Source organism: Phyllostomus discolor, chromosome 4, assembly GCF_004126475.2.
Source record: "Phyllostomus discolor isolate MPI-MPIP mPhyDis1 chromosome 4, mPhyDis1.pri.v3, whole genome shotgun sequence".
NCBI lineage: Eukaryota > Metazoa > Chordata > Mammalia > Chiroptera > Phyllostomidae > Phyllostomus > Phyllostomus discolor.
This window is the reverse complement of record NC_040906.2, coordinates 137,657,288-137,675,451: the sequence shown is the minus strand read 5'-3', so window position 1 is coordinate 137,675,451 and position 18,164 is coordinate 137,657,288. Positions and strand designations below refer to the sequence as shown.

General features: G+C 38.0%; 1 protein-coding gene across 28 annotated transcripts in view; it reads right to left on the bottom strand.

Annotated features, from left to right (window-relative positions):
- Positions 1-18,164, bottom strand: part of RIMS1 (regulating synaptic membrane exocytosis 1) — a 420,732-nt gene that overhangs the window by 172,986 nt on the left and 229,582 nt on the right. For all 28 annotated transcript variants that reach the window (XM_036024349.1, XM_036024352.1, XM_036024323.1 and 25 more), the window contains one exon: positions 14,172-15,025. In XM_036024349.1, coding sequence (XP_035880242.1) covers positions 14,172-15,025 — 854 coding nt within the window. The remainder of the gene's footprint in view (positions 1-14,171; positions 15,026-18,164) is intronic.

The following is an 18,164-nucleotide window of genomic DNA, read 5'->3' as shown; positions in this document are numbered from 1 at the left end:
TAATCTTTACAACCAGCAGTAGAACACAGTATCTGTGAAAGGTTAGTTCAGCTTCAATGTACCTCTTCTGAGACATTTTCAATGACTGAACCCAAACCATGTGGATGTCGTCATTGTTTTTCATTTCCCTTTATGTCTTAAGAGACAAGTTATACATAGGCCTTTATTCTGCTATTCCTTGTAAGTTTTACTGATCCCTGCATGCATGTATTCATAATTTCTTTCTTGTAGGAAAAATTCTGAATATTGAATATAATAAGTGATGAAGTAAAAAAGAGGAAGAGCTAGACCAGGTCTCTGCCTTGAAGGTTTAAATGCTATTGTTATCCCCATATTACAGGTGAGAAAACTAAGGCTTAGATATGATAGGTGACATATCTAGTCATTGGCAGAATGAGAATTTGTATGAAAAACTGACAAAAAGTCAAAGCTAATCTTGCTTTAGATCCCAACATCCTTAACTTTGGGAACTTTTATCTTGTATTAAGTATAACACAGTGTTCTTGGTGGTTGGTGATTGTGAAAGTGAATACACACCAAATAAAATGGACCGGATGCCACAGGCCAAGGCCTTTCAGGAGAATAGCCTAGCTCTGCCATGTCTTGACCTCAGAATACAAGTTTATGGAAATGTTAAAATACCATGAGAGTCCTGGCCTTATGTACAGACATCAGTTCCAATGATCTGCCTCTAAGAAGGGGCAAAAGACTGACCCTCACAGCTCAGTGATGTTTAACAACCTAAGCTCCCAGACATTACACGTCTTGATCCAATCAGAGGTGTTAACTGAAGTATCGCCTCCCATAGTTAGGGATCTGGTTTTCTCATTTCATTTCTGGCACTTGGAGATGTCTCTCAATTATCACAAACAATTTTATGCCATAAGTGTAAGAATACAGAATTTCTATGGCTATGGGGTAATCCTTTAATGCCTTGCAACAAAAAAATTGAGCTGGCTTCAAATTTTTATATTATAAACTCTCTCATAATAAAAATATTTACCTATATCCATCATAAAGTGTTTATTTTGCCAGGAGACTCTTTGAGATGTAATCATGTTTCATAAATTAAACACAAATTAGTAAATTAGAGGTAAGGATTTTGGCTATTAATAAATCTGAAGTTCACTCACCTTATGACTACGATTTTTCATGTGGTTTTAATTCCAAACATTGAGGAATGAATTAGAGCAATTCCAATCACTATCCCAACTTCCCTACTCAATGAGAAATACAAGGTCTTCCATGATATGCTTTATCTCCTAGTTTCCCAAAGGTTCTTAATCTCTCACCCAAACAAGATTTTCCAAATAAACTGTTCTTTCTGAAGCCCCTGACACCTAATTTAGAGTCTTGGAGAATTATACAAATTGAATTTTCGGCTTTTTCCTTTCTGATCACTCATGTCTCAGTCATTTCTCCCAAAATTATTTTTGATTTTTCACTATTATTATTGATAGTATTGATGTTGGTTTATTTCTTTCTTACATCTAATGGCAATTTTTATTATAATTCACATTATAATTTCTTCTGGGGGTAGTTGAATTTTTTCTTTCATTAAAATGCATAGTAATTTACTATCTAGTGATAGTATTCATAATATTGTGGTTTCCTTTTTATAGATCCAAGAATTAGTAAGTGTCAAATTACTAAAAATAATAAAAGAAACAGAATTCTAGAACAGAGAGGTAAACTGTAATCACAGAAGAAACAAAGTAAATAATTTCCTATCATCCAATGAAGAGGTATCTATTGACTGATGTACCAAGAATTGGAAAATGGGAAAATCACCCTTTTTCAAACTCAATTATCCTCAACAGTACTTTTGAAATAAATATTTTCTACTGACTCAAATATAAAATTTATTATTTCTTTTTGTAATATTAGTTCCACAAATTTTTAAAAAAGAGAAATTTCCAACAGTGTACAACTTAATCCAGGAACTAGATTTCTAGGTATGTAACTGTCCACTCTCACTTTATTAAGTATAAAACAGAATATAAATTCAGAAACATGTCTTCATTTAATCAGGAAATGACATAAACATGCAAATATAGTTCAAGAGGACAATAGGTGAAGAAGTAAAACTTGGTCTTAGTTTTAAACTATGGATGGAGAGAGGAGAGCACTTAACGGGGAAGAACAGCAAATGTCAAGTAATTGAGATGGAAAAGTATATGGTACGCAGGAAGGGCAGGGTATAAATACTAATCAGTTGAGAAGAACAACGTGTTAGAGAAGATGAGTCTGTGAACATTATAAACTGGAGCCATACATAGTCTAAGGACTGAAGAGCTTGGCTGAAGTTGCATCTTTCATTTTCTATGAAATGACCCAATCTGTAAGAATTTTACCGCTAACCCAATTGGGATGACCAAGTGTTAGGACAACAATAATTGCTCACATTTGTATAATACTCTAGACTTTCAAAACTACTTTCCTGCTGACTATTTCAATGTAGGCCTACTTTCCCATTTCTGCTCCATGCATTTGCAAGGTTCCTCAATGCCCCTCTTATTTGGAGCCCCCCAAACACTATAGTCACCTTGTGCGGAATTCACACCTGCTAGTCAGTCAGAAAATTACTTCAAGTACCTGGGACAAAATTCTAAAATATACCTGGATACATATAACTCTTTATTCTGTCCCCAAAATGAAATTGAGTCATTTTGGATAATAAAGTGAGTCATTTTGGATGATTTCTCCAGTCAAATGGGCCCCCATGTAAATAAGCATCCTCTGAGCTTTTATGGGAAGCTCAGAGGATGATGCAAAATAAAAATTCTCATGGAAGAATCAGTACTTCATAATTCATAAAGGGTAAGGGCTGGGATCTGGAAAAGTCCTTGAAGACTATCAGGCTCTGTAGTCCATACATTGACTATACACTAGGATTACCAGAAGAAATCTTAAAAGAAAAGAGAGAGATCCACACTGACTAAGTCAGAATCCCTTCTGGTGCTACAAGTAATTTTTAAAAGCTCCCCAGGGAATTCTAAAGTCCAGGTAAGGATGAGGATCACTGATATAACAGTTCCTGTCATGCTGTGGCCCAAGGCAACCCAGTTCCTAAGAACTGGGATGAGACTGTTCATTGATCAGCAACTCCTGGGCTCTTTTTCTTCCACAGGTCCATGAGCTTAAGGTCCCCAGGCAGAGTCTATCTCCATCATGTCTCATTGTTCATGCCCATCTCTTTGCCTAGGATGCCACACTGATCCTTCCTGCCCAAATTCTATCCTAGCTCCAATATGAAACCTTAGCAGTCCAGCTTTCCTCCTAGTTCTTTCAACATGTATTATCTGCATATCCTATTTGGTATCATAGAAATGAACATATATGCTGAGCCCTTGCTATGTATCAGGTACAAGGCACACAGAGCCATAGCACATTATCTACTTACTTTTCACATCTAATCCATGGGCTATGTATAATGATTATCCCAAGTTCCTACAACAATAGAACATGAAGCACACAGAGGTTAAGAAACATGCCCAATGTGTTCATTCTCTGGCTGAGACTAAAACTATCTGTGTCTTCATGATCTTGTAATCAATCCTCTTCATAAAGTAACTACTCAGTGATTCTTGATGATCTTACGGTTTCCATAGATGAAAAACCATAGAGACAAATGCCAAGCATTAGTATTTATCATGTATGTATACAAACATGTAGAGGTCTTGGTCTCTTTCCTCCTATGAATACCACTGTTGTGAACTGACTTGTGTCCCCTGCCCAAATTCATATGTTGAAGTCCTCACTCCGAGGACCTCTGAACATAACCATATTTAGAGAGAGGGTCTTTAAAATAATTAAATTAAAATGAGGTAATTAGAATTGCCCCTAATCCAGTAATGACTGGGATCCTTACCAGAGGAGAAATACGAACACAAACAGAAGAAAGGCAATTGAAGACTCAGGGAGAAAATAGACTTTTACAGGCCAAGGAGAAGGGCCTGGAACATATCTTTCCTTACATGCTTAATGAAAGCCAACCCTGCCAACATTTAAATTTTGTAGTTTCTTATAGCCCCAGGGCTATAAGAAAATACATTTCTGTTGTTTGGGCCACCCAGTCTGTGGTACCTTGTTATGTCAGTCCTAGGAAACTGCTACAACTATTACCATGTATGCACCAGGCTCAGAAGAGTTTGCTGGAATTAAAATTAGATCTGCTCTTTGGTATGGAACAGGCACCTTTAAAAAGACCCAAATGCAGAAGTTCAGCTCAGTAGGTAGAACAAGACACTCAAAGAAGATGGCTACAGGTAATAACTATTAAATACAGAATAGCAGTAAGAATCAAGATGCCCCACAATATATGAGGCAGAATGACACAGAAAAGAATACCTAAATTTCCAATATGGCAATTAGCCTCAGGGAAGTCATTATGTTGGGATCCAGCTTCTCACTCCTGGATGGGAACTGGGGAGGGTAAGGCAAAGGTTTAGTTCTAGAGGGACGTGGGCAACAGAATTGGACTCAGTCCCAAGGACCCAGGGACACAAACCTAATATCCAAAAGGAAGCATAAATCTGGGGCCTGGTCTCAGGCACATGTTAAGAAGCCAGATCACTAGGACTGGGCCTGGACTGCAACAAGAACAAGTGGCAGGGCTGAGGAAACAGCAGGCCTTAGAAGGTCTGGCTGCAGCAGGGGACAGGACAAGTCCCAAGCTCTCCTAGCTGCAAAGAGAAAATGGCTTCAGGGACAGGAAATCAGGCAGAAATTAACACTCTTTGTTCAATAGTGTGTAAAAGGAGAGCTTTTCATTTGCTTCTGAAGTCTCTCCAAGGTCCAAGATACTGTCATGCTGTTAAATTGAACCAAAAATGAGAACAACCTTTTCATTCACAGGATAAAATGGGTCAAAAACACTGCAGTATGATTCTGCATTTTAAAAGGATACTGAAGAACAACTTACTGAGATAAAATGACTGGCACTGAAATCTTCAACAATAAATATTTTTCTAAATGCACTTTGAGGCATAATTGTTTCCCCTTAAAATGACCTTTAGTTATTATACACCTTCTAAAACATTCTGTATTAAAATTGTAAGCATTTATTACATGTAAAATCATATGATTATTTTTGAAAATGCAGCCCAGATTTTAATTTAGATTTTCCTGATCCAAAATAGGAATCTTTTTCAGATATAACTAAATGACTAATATTCTAGTTATGCACTAATTTGGGAGAAATATTCCTGGGTATAATCATGTTAGATTTACAGATTTAATTTCTTTTCTTTTTATAGAATTTCTTTTTAGTCATAACTCTTGTTTTAGAATCAAAGAGATTTTTCAGTCATTTATATATTAGGCAGAAATTGTAACTCAGAAAAAGTGAGGTTCTCACCATGATGATGTCCAAAATTTTCTTAAGACATATTCTTGGAAGTTAGTAATTAGCATGCTAGCTCAGACCACACACACTCACACACACACACACACACACACACACACGGTTACTTGTGTCTTCTCAATCTCTTCCTAAGATTTAAATTGCACAGATGATTGAAATAGCTAATGTCTATTTCATATGCACTGTAAGAAGTTAGTTCTCGGACTTCCTCTAAGGCATTTAAACTGAAGCATCTAACACCTTAAATCATGCCTGTTTAAGTAGGTTGAAAGGGAGAATTAAATTTATCTTTCCCTCAGCAATACGAAACAGTCTCTCTTTTCTTTTATGCCTATTCTTATTTTTGTCCTTTGCATCACCAAAAAAAATCAGGCCAGGTAGAGCTGTTGGGTATTGGTGCTAAATGTCAACCTATCCAACTGCCAGTCCAGAAATCTCTTTCCTCTTCATAGATTAAGAGGGCAAATTAAAGAAGAAACTAGAGACATCATTTGGTTAAAGGTTAGAAACTGAAGGTAGAGGTCCATAAAAGTTTATTCATCAGCCTCTACGTGAATGACCCAAGGCAGAAGTGCATAAGAGGAAAAAGGACAAAAGAAACTGGGTGGGCTCTTCTGAGAGAGCTACAAAGGGCAGGGGCTATGTTTAAATCAATGCATTCCCAAGGCCCGGGTATGCGCCTGCCATACAGCAGGAACTCAATGAAGCATTCGTGTATAAAAGGTAAAGAGAAGCCGATGCTGTTACAGTTCCATAGAGAACCATCGCTGTCCGGGAGTTCTGCTGGCTAAAATGACAATTATGAAAGGCCCTAGAATACATCAAAACTGGTTACTTGCAACTTAAAAATAAGGATTGTTAATAATATTTTTTGTTTTCCTATTTTAATAGATATCAAATTAATGCATGCGACAAAAACTCAAATAAATAAGAGCTTGAGATGTAGCTCCAATAATTCATTTTCCTTCACATCCCTTCTGCCCACACCATCAATTCCATTTCCCAACTTTATTTGTAAATATTTATTTTCTTAGTTCTCCTAATGAAATACACTCTAATTTTTAGATAATTTATTTATATTTTTGCTGGAATATTTGCGATGTTATCCATTAGTTTCTAATTTTAAGCTATTACCTATGGTTAAAACTGATTAAAAAAGAAATTTAAACTCACTTATTTACATCCTTCACTTTCGAAAGCCAATTGTTTTCTTTGTATTTTTACAGTCATTTATTTATTTATTTTTTGCTTGAACAACATGAATTTATTTTGCACAGTTCTGGAGGCTAGAAGTTTGAGATCAAGGTGTTGGCAGGCTTGGTTTCTTCTGTGGCCTCTTTCCTTGGCTTGCAGATGGTTAACTTCTAGCCGTGTCCTCACACGGCCTCTCCTCTGTGCACAGGAACCCCTGGTGTCCACATTTATACATTTAAATGCACTTGATCCTCTATTTATTATCTTCAAATTTGAACAAGATATTTTAACTCTTAAACACTTTAAATAGTAATAATCACGTGTTTACCTCCACATCTCCCAATCCTTTCATCCCCCATTTACAGTCAGTTTGAATTTATTCTGACATGGACAAAATATTTATATTCAATTGTGTAGACAAATATGAGTGTTCAATATTTAAGGGTTTTTATCTGAAAACTGAAAACAAGTAATTGAGATTTACAATATTATCACAGGTAAATACTCCAGAACCAAGGAAAAACCCATAATGTGAAGAGGTTAAATGTCCTTTTCTAGAGATGAACTGTCGGGGTTCCTATTCACTCAGAAGAAAATGTACCCAACTTAACAGTCAATGGGGCTGTATCAGGTAATAAAATAAAATCACAATTTTCTTTGCCTCATATTTGAACCATGAGTTTCCTTAACAGTTTTTTCTCCCCCTCACTGGTTGTTCAGTTTTAGTGGTAAAAAAGAAACAGCCTTTCTTTATCAGGTCAATAATGTCATATAACTTAGCCATTAGCTATTTCTTGGAATCCATGACATTTTTCTTAATATATTCTTTTGGAGCCTCCTAGAAATGACCTTCAGTTTTAATTTGGACAGATTGCACACAATGTCCTTCAGGGAGCTCTTTGCATTGAATTCCTGGGTTAGCTCCACTATTTCTTGTTTCTCATTTGTTCCACTTTCTTGATTATTATCCTGTTTTCTGAGTGCATACATCTTTAAATAATATTCTCAGAAGGAGACTGAAAAGTAGGTTTTCTGAGAACTAGGAATTGATTGATGATTACATGTGCATAGAATCATAGTTTTAAAATGGTCTTGCTCTGAACTTTGAAGGCATTGATCAGCAGTAGTCTAGAATCAATTGTCAATAAATGTAAAAGCAGTTAAACCCCCACTGCTTTGTATATGATCTGCTTTATTTTTTAACTTCCAAAAGTTTATTTATCTTTCTCTTTTTCCTGGCATATTTAAAGGTGCTGAAATTCCTCTGTTTTACAATTTTGGTCTCTGGACTCATCCTCTGGGCATCCCCAGTATTACATAGGTTTCCCTATAGATTACTTTCATGGTGGCCTTTGGACCCAAAGGAATTTATAGGCTTAATATAGCTTTTACTTCAGTCTCAGATTAGGTTATTTTACTGTCCAGTTAGGCAAGTCAACTCATACCTGCAGGCAAGTTTGTGATCTTGAGTCTGGTCATGTGGTCTTGCATTTTGTCCAAGTATCTCTGTCCAAGCACTTCAGTGCTATGAGTTTAGATATCCTCCAAAGCTTCCGCTTTAAAGTTGGTTATTAAACTTAATAATTCAAAAAATATTTTACACAGAATAGCTATGTGTCCGGGTGGGGAAGGTACCTTGTAAATGGGATTAGGCATTTCAGGATGACCCAAGCTTGACCATGACTTAGCATTTTGCTTTGTTTGTTTTTAAAGCACACCTCTGTTCTTGAATTCTCTGTTACTTCTAGGGTCAATGTGTCTACTTGTTTACCTAGCTCTTTTTTAGTTTATTCTGCTGGTGTTCTTCACATTTTGTGGTGTTGTTCAATCAAGTTAAGATGGAGTACTGAGTGGATTTGTGTGTGTAGCTGTGGAGAGTTTTCAAGTCAGTATTTTTAGCTAGGCTGCTCTAGTGGATGCTAAAACTCTCTGCAACATCTGTGAATGAATGGGGCTCGCCAGCCGGTAGCCTTCACTTCAGGATGAGTAAGTGCAGAGCTCACAGTTAAGCGGGTAAGGGTGGGGGTCCCAGAATGGGAAGCACCTACTCCACTGCATTTCCTCAGGCAGTTAATTGGATTTCATCTTGATTTTTACCAGGGAATTATGCTTGCTGTTTTTTCTGTAAGGGGCTGAAGAGAAGGAGGTGATGGTAAAAGAGTGATGAAGAGTGTGTTGCAGTTATTATGTCAACAAACATTGAACGACTCTGCCAATCTGAAGCTCCCCTCCTCACCACCAGCCATAGAATCTGATGGCTGAGCCTGAAGTCACTGTAAGGTGCTTCATGGCAGGGGAACTTCTCCTCCACCACCAGACCCTTTGGTTTACTAGGGAAGCTTTTATGTCCAAAAGCACTCTACTTTCCTCTTCCCATCTTCTAAAAACGTCCCACCAGCTCATCGTTTACTTTCTTTTCTCTTCATTTGTATAGGGTCTCATGGGGTAAGAAAATAAATGTTCAGGCAGCCATTTGAAGAGAGAACCATTTTAAGTTATAACTGTTTTAAGGATATATATATATATATATATATATAATGTCTGTAGCCAAATTCTTACAGCAGGACATAGTTTTACCTTGGGGTATATCCTGTCTATAAAGTCCTCAGTAAGAGTGCTCTGGATAGCCAACAAAAATTGTCACAGGGCAGGAACAAAGGCTATCTCTTTATCTACCTATATCTATATATTTATCTATGTATATAGGTGTATTTATTTATTTAATCACTGTACCTCTGAAATCTAGCACAGTGTGCCTGGAATCTAGGAGATTCTTATAGATATACTGTTTAATATCATGTACATTAAGCAATATTTATATAATATCATGTATAGATTAATATATAAAAACATAAATGGCAGCCAAATTTTTAAATCTCAAACCTGAGGGAAATAGGTTACAGGAAATAGGTCTATCAAAAGGATATAATATGCATTCTTTGCTCTCAAGAAACAGAAGCAAATCAACAACTTCCAGGCAGGATTAGAAGCTCTGTGTGAATAGTAAGCACTATATTTATGGAGCCCCAAAAGGATACTCCTAATACTTTTAATAACTAAAAAATAATATAAAACATTACATGAACCAGTTGCCCTCCCAAAGTGATTGTTCAAGGGTCCCTGACTCTTGTTCCTGAATCCTTGATGTTTAAGTTGTCAGACACCAAAACTGAATAGTCAATGGTTTACTTTGCCCACAACCTATACCCCAGTCCTGTGAAACTGTCTGTCTCTAGGAGGGAACTGACACTTGCTATTAAGGGTGCTCCATCTCCCTCTCAACCACTCACTTCTTGACACTCTTGCAGGTATCATCTCTTTCAGTAATCCAGGTCACGTGCTCATAAAAGGACTGTTTAGCACTGCCTAACAGCAACAGTTATGAACAAACCAGTCAGCCCTTGTTATACAGGTTGAGCTAAGAAGACAGTCATGGAGTTCTTTCAGAGTTCAAAGGCATGTAATTTGGATTGTATTTTCTCAGTTAACACAAAATCAGCAAGAAGGAGAGGACTGAAAATGAAGGATATGCTGTTATCCAACACCAGACTCTTCTTCCAACTTGTTTTGTCTGAGGGTTTACTACACTTTAAGTTCCTTGTATTTTAAATGACTTACTCCCCTGATCAAGCAGCACTGCCTCCATGCTTCTTCTCAGAACTGGCAGCATTTCTTTCTCCCCTCCACGCTGGCTCCATCTTGTCTCTTTTTTATTCTTAGGTCTCATTCCTCAACTCCTTGGGGCACAAATCATCACTAGACTTTCTCCCAATGAACTGTATTACACATTTCACTCAAAATTCAGCTACTATCTTATAAGCAAGAGTAAGTCCACTGTTTTTCTTCTGTATAGAAAGATTTATATTAGTTAATATTTATAAACTAAGAGAAGAGAGATGCCCATTTTTTTTTCAGTGGGCAAAAGCAATATGAACAGCGTTCCTACTGAAAATGTGGTAACTGACCTCAATTTTTAGATAAGCCCACTAGATAGAGCTTACCCTTAATCTTTGTGTGGGTCTTGTGTGTGAGCTGAATTACACTATATGCACAAGATTATATTCAATATATGTGAATGTCAGGTTGTCTTTCAGATGTCAGTTATTTGATCAGCTTATTTTTTATTGAATGGTGGACACACAGCAAAATTCTATCGAAGTATCTTGAAAACATGACCCTTTGAGGCATATACTAAACTATTTCATTGTGTAATTATTCTTTATTGCTTATTTCTCTCAACACAATGTCAGCACAGAGCATATTTTTTTCTATTAAACCTCAGTTTATCTACCAAAAGTGCTAAATATACATTTGCTAATAGAGATACGAATCATCTCAGCAAAATAATAATATGAATTACAAAAATGGCACATATATATTAAATAGTTATCTAATGACAGTGCTCTAGTCTGAATGTTTGTGCCCCCCACCCCAAAAGTCATAGGTTGAAATCCTAACCCCTAAAGATGATGGCATGAGAGGTGGGGATATTGGTAGGTGCTTGGGTTTTGAGGATGAAGCCTTCATAAATGCTCCTAGAAAAGAGACCCCATACACTCCCTAGCCCCTTCCACCATGTGATAAAATTTCACGATGGTGCTACCCCTGAACCAGGAACTTGGCCATCCTGGCAGCCTGATCTTGGACTTCCCAGCCTGCAGAATGGTGAAAAATAAATTTCTGTTGTTTCTAAGCTCCCCACTCTGTGGCCTTTTGTTACAGCAATTTGAACAGACTAAAGAACCAGGCATTGTGTCAAATGTTTAATTTATATGTGTAACTGATAAATTGTACAAGAAAATGCACAGGATACAGTAAAAATGTAACTTTAATTTCTGTGTCCCAGTGCTCTTTAAATTTTACTCCATGGGAATACTCTTCCCATGACCCTGAAACTCAAAGCATAGTATCTACTTTCTTCTACGAAATCTCTTCTCAAATCATTCCTCCTCTTCTCACCCCACTGGGGTCTGTAAGATATGAAAAATGTTTTTTAATAATTTGTCTGAATATTATATGTATGAATGACCATCTCACATTCATTGTGGCATTAGATCTATGGTAACAGGAGCCACAGGCAAAATCAATAGAGAAAGAACACTAGGGTATCCTATTTTATATGCATCATCTCATTCAAACCACTCACAATTTTGTGAGACTTATGGAGGTTAAGTAACCTGGGCAGGGTGAAGGGTGCTAGAGATTATCGTATCAGGCAATGGAGATATTTGGTAATAAAGTCATTAGTAGATATTTCAGATTATTAAAAGGTATGTTCTTTAGAGCTAATGCTTCATTTTGTAAATGTTGAGTTGGAATTAGTTATAATATTAGAATAGAACAGCTACTTTGGAGTAAATTCAAGACATTAAGGAGATTAATTATAAGTTTAGAGAAAATGGGGCATCTGTGTTGGATAATGATACACATGATGCCCCTGTATTCCCAGATGAAGAGATTTAACTCCAAATTCAGAGGCAGCTATATCCCAAGTGGCCATCAAAGTTCCCAGAATGATAATTCCCAAGAAGGGGAGACAGTGTGCCAAGGCAGCTAGTTCCTCATATGACAACAGCTCCATCCCTCCAATTAATATCCATGCCATTAGTCATGTTTTCTTCCATAACATTGTTACTATAAATAATTTTGAGATTCAATTTGGTCTGATTCCTTGTTCTTTGTGGTTCATAACACATATTCAGTAAGAGCTGACACAGTCCTTTCTTTAATGCGTGGAAAAATTATATATATGTATGTATCTGTCAAGAGTTACCTGCGTATCAATTGAGCACAGCCATTACTTAACATTTTACTACTTCAGAGGGGGAAAATATGTGCTTACAAGCATATTAAGGCAAGAAAGGCAAGAGTCTACTCAGCATCTGATTCTTAAAAGCCAACAGACAATGTGCATGCACAGAGGCAAAATAACTTACCATTCAAACATAAGTCATCAGAAGGATGACTTTTTAAAATCAATGTAGCATAAACATTTCCTATTCCAAACTGAATTACAAATTCCATAATCTGTAAGATCTATTAATGCCTTTAACACTAAACCCCACCATCAACTACTTAAGGCTATCTTATGAACCAGCCATGATAATTTCCAGCACCCTGAACAAGTTACTTAACCTCCATTTATATATGTGTGTATGTGTGTTTTATATACACACACACATGCATTTAATTATATCTATGTATGTGTTTATATATATATACACATAGAAACAGAAAGAACACCTGTGTGTAGTTTAGAGATAGAAAAGATGAGAAAGCAAAGTGATAGTTTTATAAAACTTGTAATATTTAGCATATAATTTAGCAATTATAAAGCCCAAAACTATATAAATAGTCCATAATATAAATTAACTAAGAAATACACAAGGACCCCAACACTACAAGGACAATGATGACCCTCACCATCAAATTTAGGATTGTGGCCAGTTTAAATCTGAGTGAACATTCAAAACAATACTCATAATTTCAATAATAAATTGAAGTACTTTCTAAGCCAGTGCTATCTAAAGAAACTTTCTCTGATGATTGTGCTTGAGCACCTGCAATGTGGCCAAGTGCAAGGGGGGAACTGAATTATTTTAAAGTTTATTTAATTTCAATTAATTTAAATTTAAAAAGCTACATGGAGCTATAGTATTGTAGAGTGCAGGTTTAGACAGGAAAAAAGGAAGCCTGTCTAAAGGAACATCATGCAACGTGTCAGAATCTTTTGCAATCTAATAGGTAAAATGAACTTTGTATTTCAAAGTCACTGTAAATCCGAAGCACATTATACAACATCTTCACGGTATAATCTTTGTGAACAAATTTCTCTACAAATTATGAGGAAGGTATTTGAAACTTGAAAAGTGCTACTTCTGTGACTGGACTATCACACCACTGAAGTTTTTAAGCAGGTACACTTCCCTTTATCAAGCACAGTTTTCATTTTCCACAAGAGAAGCTATTTTTCCCAAATATATCCACCTCAAAATAATAACTGAAAAACATAAGATGTAACTGAATCTCCAAGAATGAGAGAAACCAAAGTCATTAAAGGACTCTTATAACCCAAATTTTGAGCTTGTGCTTGTTTTAAAATCCCACAAAAAACAAACAACTACTACTAAAAACTTCTGTTCACTGGGATAAAAGCTGTGAGCTTTCCAAGTCATACTTTTTCCCCTCCACTTTTACTGAGATATTTTTTCTACAAATCATTGAGGTATAACTGATATCCACCTTTGTAATAGTTTAAGGATAGTGCATAATGAGTTGACATACTAATATTGAGAAATGATTATTACCATGAGTTGTTAACATACATCTCATCTAATGATTAAAAAAAAAAAGATTTTACTTTGTGTGATGTGAACTTTAGCCAACTTTCTAAAATACTACAGAGTAGTGATAACTATAGTCATCACATGTACATGACAAGCCAACTTCTACACCTGGCATACGCACATCCCCAGTTCAGCAGACAAAACTTCCAAGCCCAGCACACACTCACACCTCCGATCCCTACGCAAGCGTAACTCCGGCCTCGGTGCAGGCGCACCTCCGATCCCAGCGCGCATCCCCGTGCAGGGTCGGTACCCACCCCCCTCACCTTTCTCACTGACGCTCTCGCTCTCCAGCTCCACGTCCTCGCAACTGGTGTACTCCGGCGTCGACACGCCCTCCTCCTCCGAGCTGCTCACCGACATCTGCCTCTTCTTGCCACCCCTCTTGGGCCGGTGGGGCTTGGGCGGCCGCACCGACTCGGACTGGTCCGAGCTCAGCGAGTCATTCCGCAGCATGATCTCCGCCTTCTCGCGCTTGGCCTTCCGCATGAGGACTGCCGAGCTGGGGTCCAGGCGGCTCTGCTTCCTGAGGGGCTCCTGGACTTTGGGCTCCAGGGCTTTCGTGGGAGCCGGCCCATGCCTGGGAGCCGGCGGGCTGTGGTTCGTTAGCTGCTTGGCGCCCGGTGCCCTAGCTTCCGCAGTCCTCTCGGTCGGGTAGACCCGCTGGGAGTCCGGCGGCAAAGCCCTGCCGGCGGCCGGCGCTCGCTTCCCGGCCTTGCTTTCGGGTGGCGTGGCGCCCGCCTCGGTGCGTGGGAGCGCCACGTCGCTGTGGCGCCGCTCGTGCCTGGCTCGGGACACCCGCGCGTGCATGCGCATCTGCTGCTCCTCCGGCGGCGGTTTCACCGGGTACCGCGCCAGGTTCGGGTCGCTGCGGTACCTGGTCTGGTACTCCTCCTCACTCCTTTGCTTCTCGTCCTCCGCTGCTTTGCCGTCCTCACGTTTTTCTGGCACTTCGGGATAGTCCTGTGACCGCCCTTTCTCCAGCCTTCGGCTTTCCCGCCTGTCTTTCCGCTCCCGCTCTTCCACAGCCCCCTCCCCAGGTTGCACGGAGGACTTTGGCCCGCGTTTCCGCTCGCCCTTGCCTTTGCCATTCTGCTCAGACAGCCCTGGAGTCTTCTTCCTGTGATATGCAAAGGATCGTCAAAAAGGAGACCAAGGCCCAAAGCGTGAAGTGAAAACCAGACCTTCGTATTCCAGATTTAAATCCTTTCGAGTAATTACTTACAATTCGATGTTTAAACTAAAAGTGACATGATAAGGAACCAACGTAAACCTGTATATCTGATTAGCTTTCTAAATAAGGGTCCTTCGCATTATAATATGTTCAGGGACTTTAGAAAGTGTTTGAACATTTAAAATTCTCTATAAATTAGATCAATAAAAACATCAATAAATTAATTCAATAAATGAAAGTTTTATATTAACCACTGCTTGTGAATCATAATCTTTTGGATGAAACTCATGTAGGTAATAATATTAAAATATAATAAAGGTAACATCGATTCAAAAATAAGTATATACTTGATATATACTTAGGCAACAGATATGGACAATCTTTTATTATAACTAAAATTTTTAAAGAAATGTAAATACAAGTGCGTGTATTTCAGAAGTCAAATCAAATAGCACTTCTTCAGCAGTAGAACAAAAGTAATTTTAATGAGATTATGTTCACCCAAACACCTTTTTAGGAAGTTAGGGGAAAAATGACTTAATGAATGAATTTTTATTTTACCTTCAATGGGCAATAATAATAGAAATATTGAAATTTAAAAATATTCATTTTCCTTCCCTCTTTCTCTCCCTCATTTCAGAACACAGTGCAAAAGAAGAAAACAGGTTTTTTCCTACTTTTCTCTTGTTGAAGTCACTAGCAAGATAAAAATAAAGGAAAGGGGTTTAGCAATCTTTGAATCTTGTAGATAATCATTTAACTGCCCCTTTCAGCACTTCCCTTTACACTTGTGTGGACTTGATTTTGGAAAGTTCCGGCAACTACTTGAGAAGTTACAAAAAGGAGGTGCCTCAGTTAAGCATTCTGACACTATGTGTTCTATTACGCCATTAAAATAGAGACAACATAAGACTTTTTGGAATGTTGAGGCCCACAGAAAGGGCTTTCTAGAGGGAACATCATTTGACAAGAAGTCTAAAAGCAGAAGTAATAAACACCAAGTACAAGATGGGAAAAAGGCGGGCAATTTCTACTGTGGGTTACCAAAGTAGTAATTGGCTAAGATATGTTGTGGGTCAGTTTGAGGAAGGGCTGGTGATAGTGAAAAGAAAGAATAAAGTGTATCAAATGGCGTAAGAAAGCAAAATGGAAACATGGCAAATTCTGCTTTAGATTACATTGGTCCCTTGAAGTGAAAGGGATTTTCTTCGAAGATGAAATTGCAAGGGTGGCATTGTGAGGGGCCTAACAGTACAAATAAATCATTATAAAATACAGTTTTGATAAGAGCATGATGATTGTACTGCTCATTAAGGTGTAGTTGATCTGGTTAGAAGTTTATATTGAGTTACTTTACTTTTTCTCAAGTGCTGATAAGTCATGCCTGCCTTGCAGAGTTCATGTGAGGATCAGAGGAGACACTGTCTGTGGAAATGCTTTATGAAAGGATAGAGTGTTATGCAAATGCAAGGAGCTGTCCAGCCTCTCTGATGCTTTGCTTTACTGATTGTTTTTCTCACCTCTATCCCTAATTGCCCCATTTTCATGGGCTCCTGATGAGTGTATGAAGTATGATCAAGAACACTTCTATAATTTAAAACAGACTGCCATTCGTTCAGTCTTGCTTGTCTCCCTGAGGTTGTCACCTTTTTCTTCTCCTACACTCACCATGTCCTTGCTGTTTTCTTCAGTGTGTATATAGTCTGCACGTGATTTGTGTAACCAAAGGGCACTTGCCCCTGTCGATTTTTCAAAGTTCATCAAAGTTTCTTCTCAGTCCTCATTTTTGAATTTATTTTTTGTTTTTCACCATGTGCCATAAACAAGATTCATATTTTCTCTTTAGAAAATTTATAGCACCAAGTCACCTTACTTAAAGATATCATATTCTGACTAATCTCAAACTGCACCTTCAATTTAGTTTTCTTAACAGACATCAGTTTGTTATTGATGTTATTAATTGTTAATAACATCAAAGTTATTAATTGTTAATTCTGAGTTATCTCTGGTGTCCCTTCTGTCTTCTCTACACAGTTTATGCACACTCTTTTATTTCCTGTAATGTCTTCTCCTACTCTTCTACTTACCTTACAACTCCTGGATATCTTACAAAGCTTAATTCAGAATGCACCTCCTCTTTCCTGCAGCTCCCAAAGTACTGCATATATTTTCTAGCTTTGATCAAATTAGTCTTTTGGTACAGTTATCTGTCTTTCCCAGGATATTGTGTGGTATCTTCCCTAGGATCTCTGAGAAAGCGATCATGCCCTAATCATCTTTATACTCTCCGGGTCCTGGTACAGTATTTCCTTATATAAATAAATAACGGCTATTGGCTTAAATAATAGCTACATTAATTGAATGCTTTCCATGTGCCTGCATCTGGAAATGAGAACAGAAGTTCTCATTTAATCCCTGAAACAACCCTGTAAAGTGGGTTGTTACTAGTGTGACGGAACTGGGACTAGAAGCCAGACCTGTTTAACTTTGAAGTTTTTTATTTTATTTATGGGCTTTGTTTGGAAAGGGGAGCAAAAGCCTTTCTTGGAGCCACAAGCAGACAAGCTTGCTCTCAACAATAGTCAAGGCCCCCAAACTACCAAGCCCATGAAGTAAAGGCCTAGATGCCCCTTGTTAACATTATCCCAGTGCAAAGCATCCAGTCTGGTCATAAATACATTGTTTCAATGAATGAATGAATGGATGAATGAATGAATCTATTGAAGTAAAAGATTTGATCATGTTCACCCATACTAAAATTTCTCAGTGGCCTTCCATTATTCCTAGGATAAAAGCTATAAAATTTAAGCTGGCCAAAGGCCCAGTGTGACTCGGGCCCTAATACCCTCACCACCCCCTCTCCTCCATCCCTTGCTCTGCTACTCACACTCTAGCTGATGGGTACTCTTTAGGTTTTCCCACCAGCCTTGTCCCTTTGGGCTGCATGTTCCTGCATATACCTGGACCATGCTTCCCACTCTTCACCTGGTTAATTCCTAGTCACTTTTAAGAGTCCAGCATAAAAGAAATGTCCTCAAAGAAGGCTTTGCTGATATACCCTCATGCCCGCCAGTCCCCACATCAT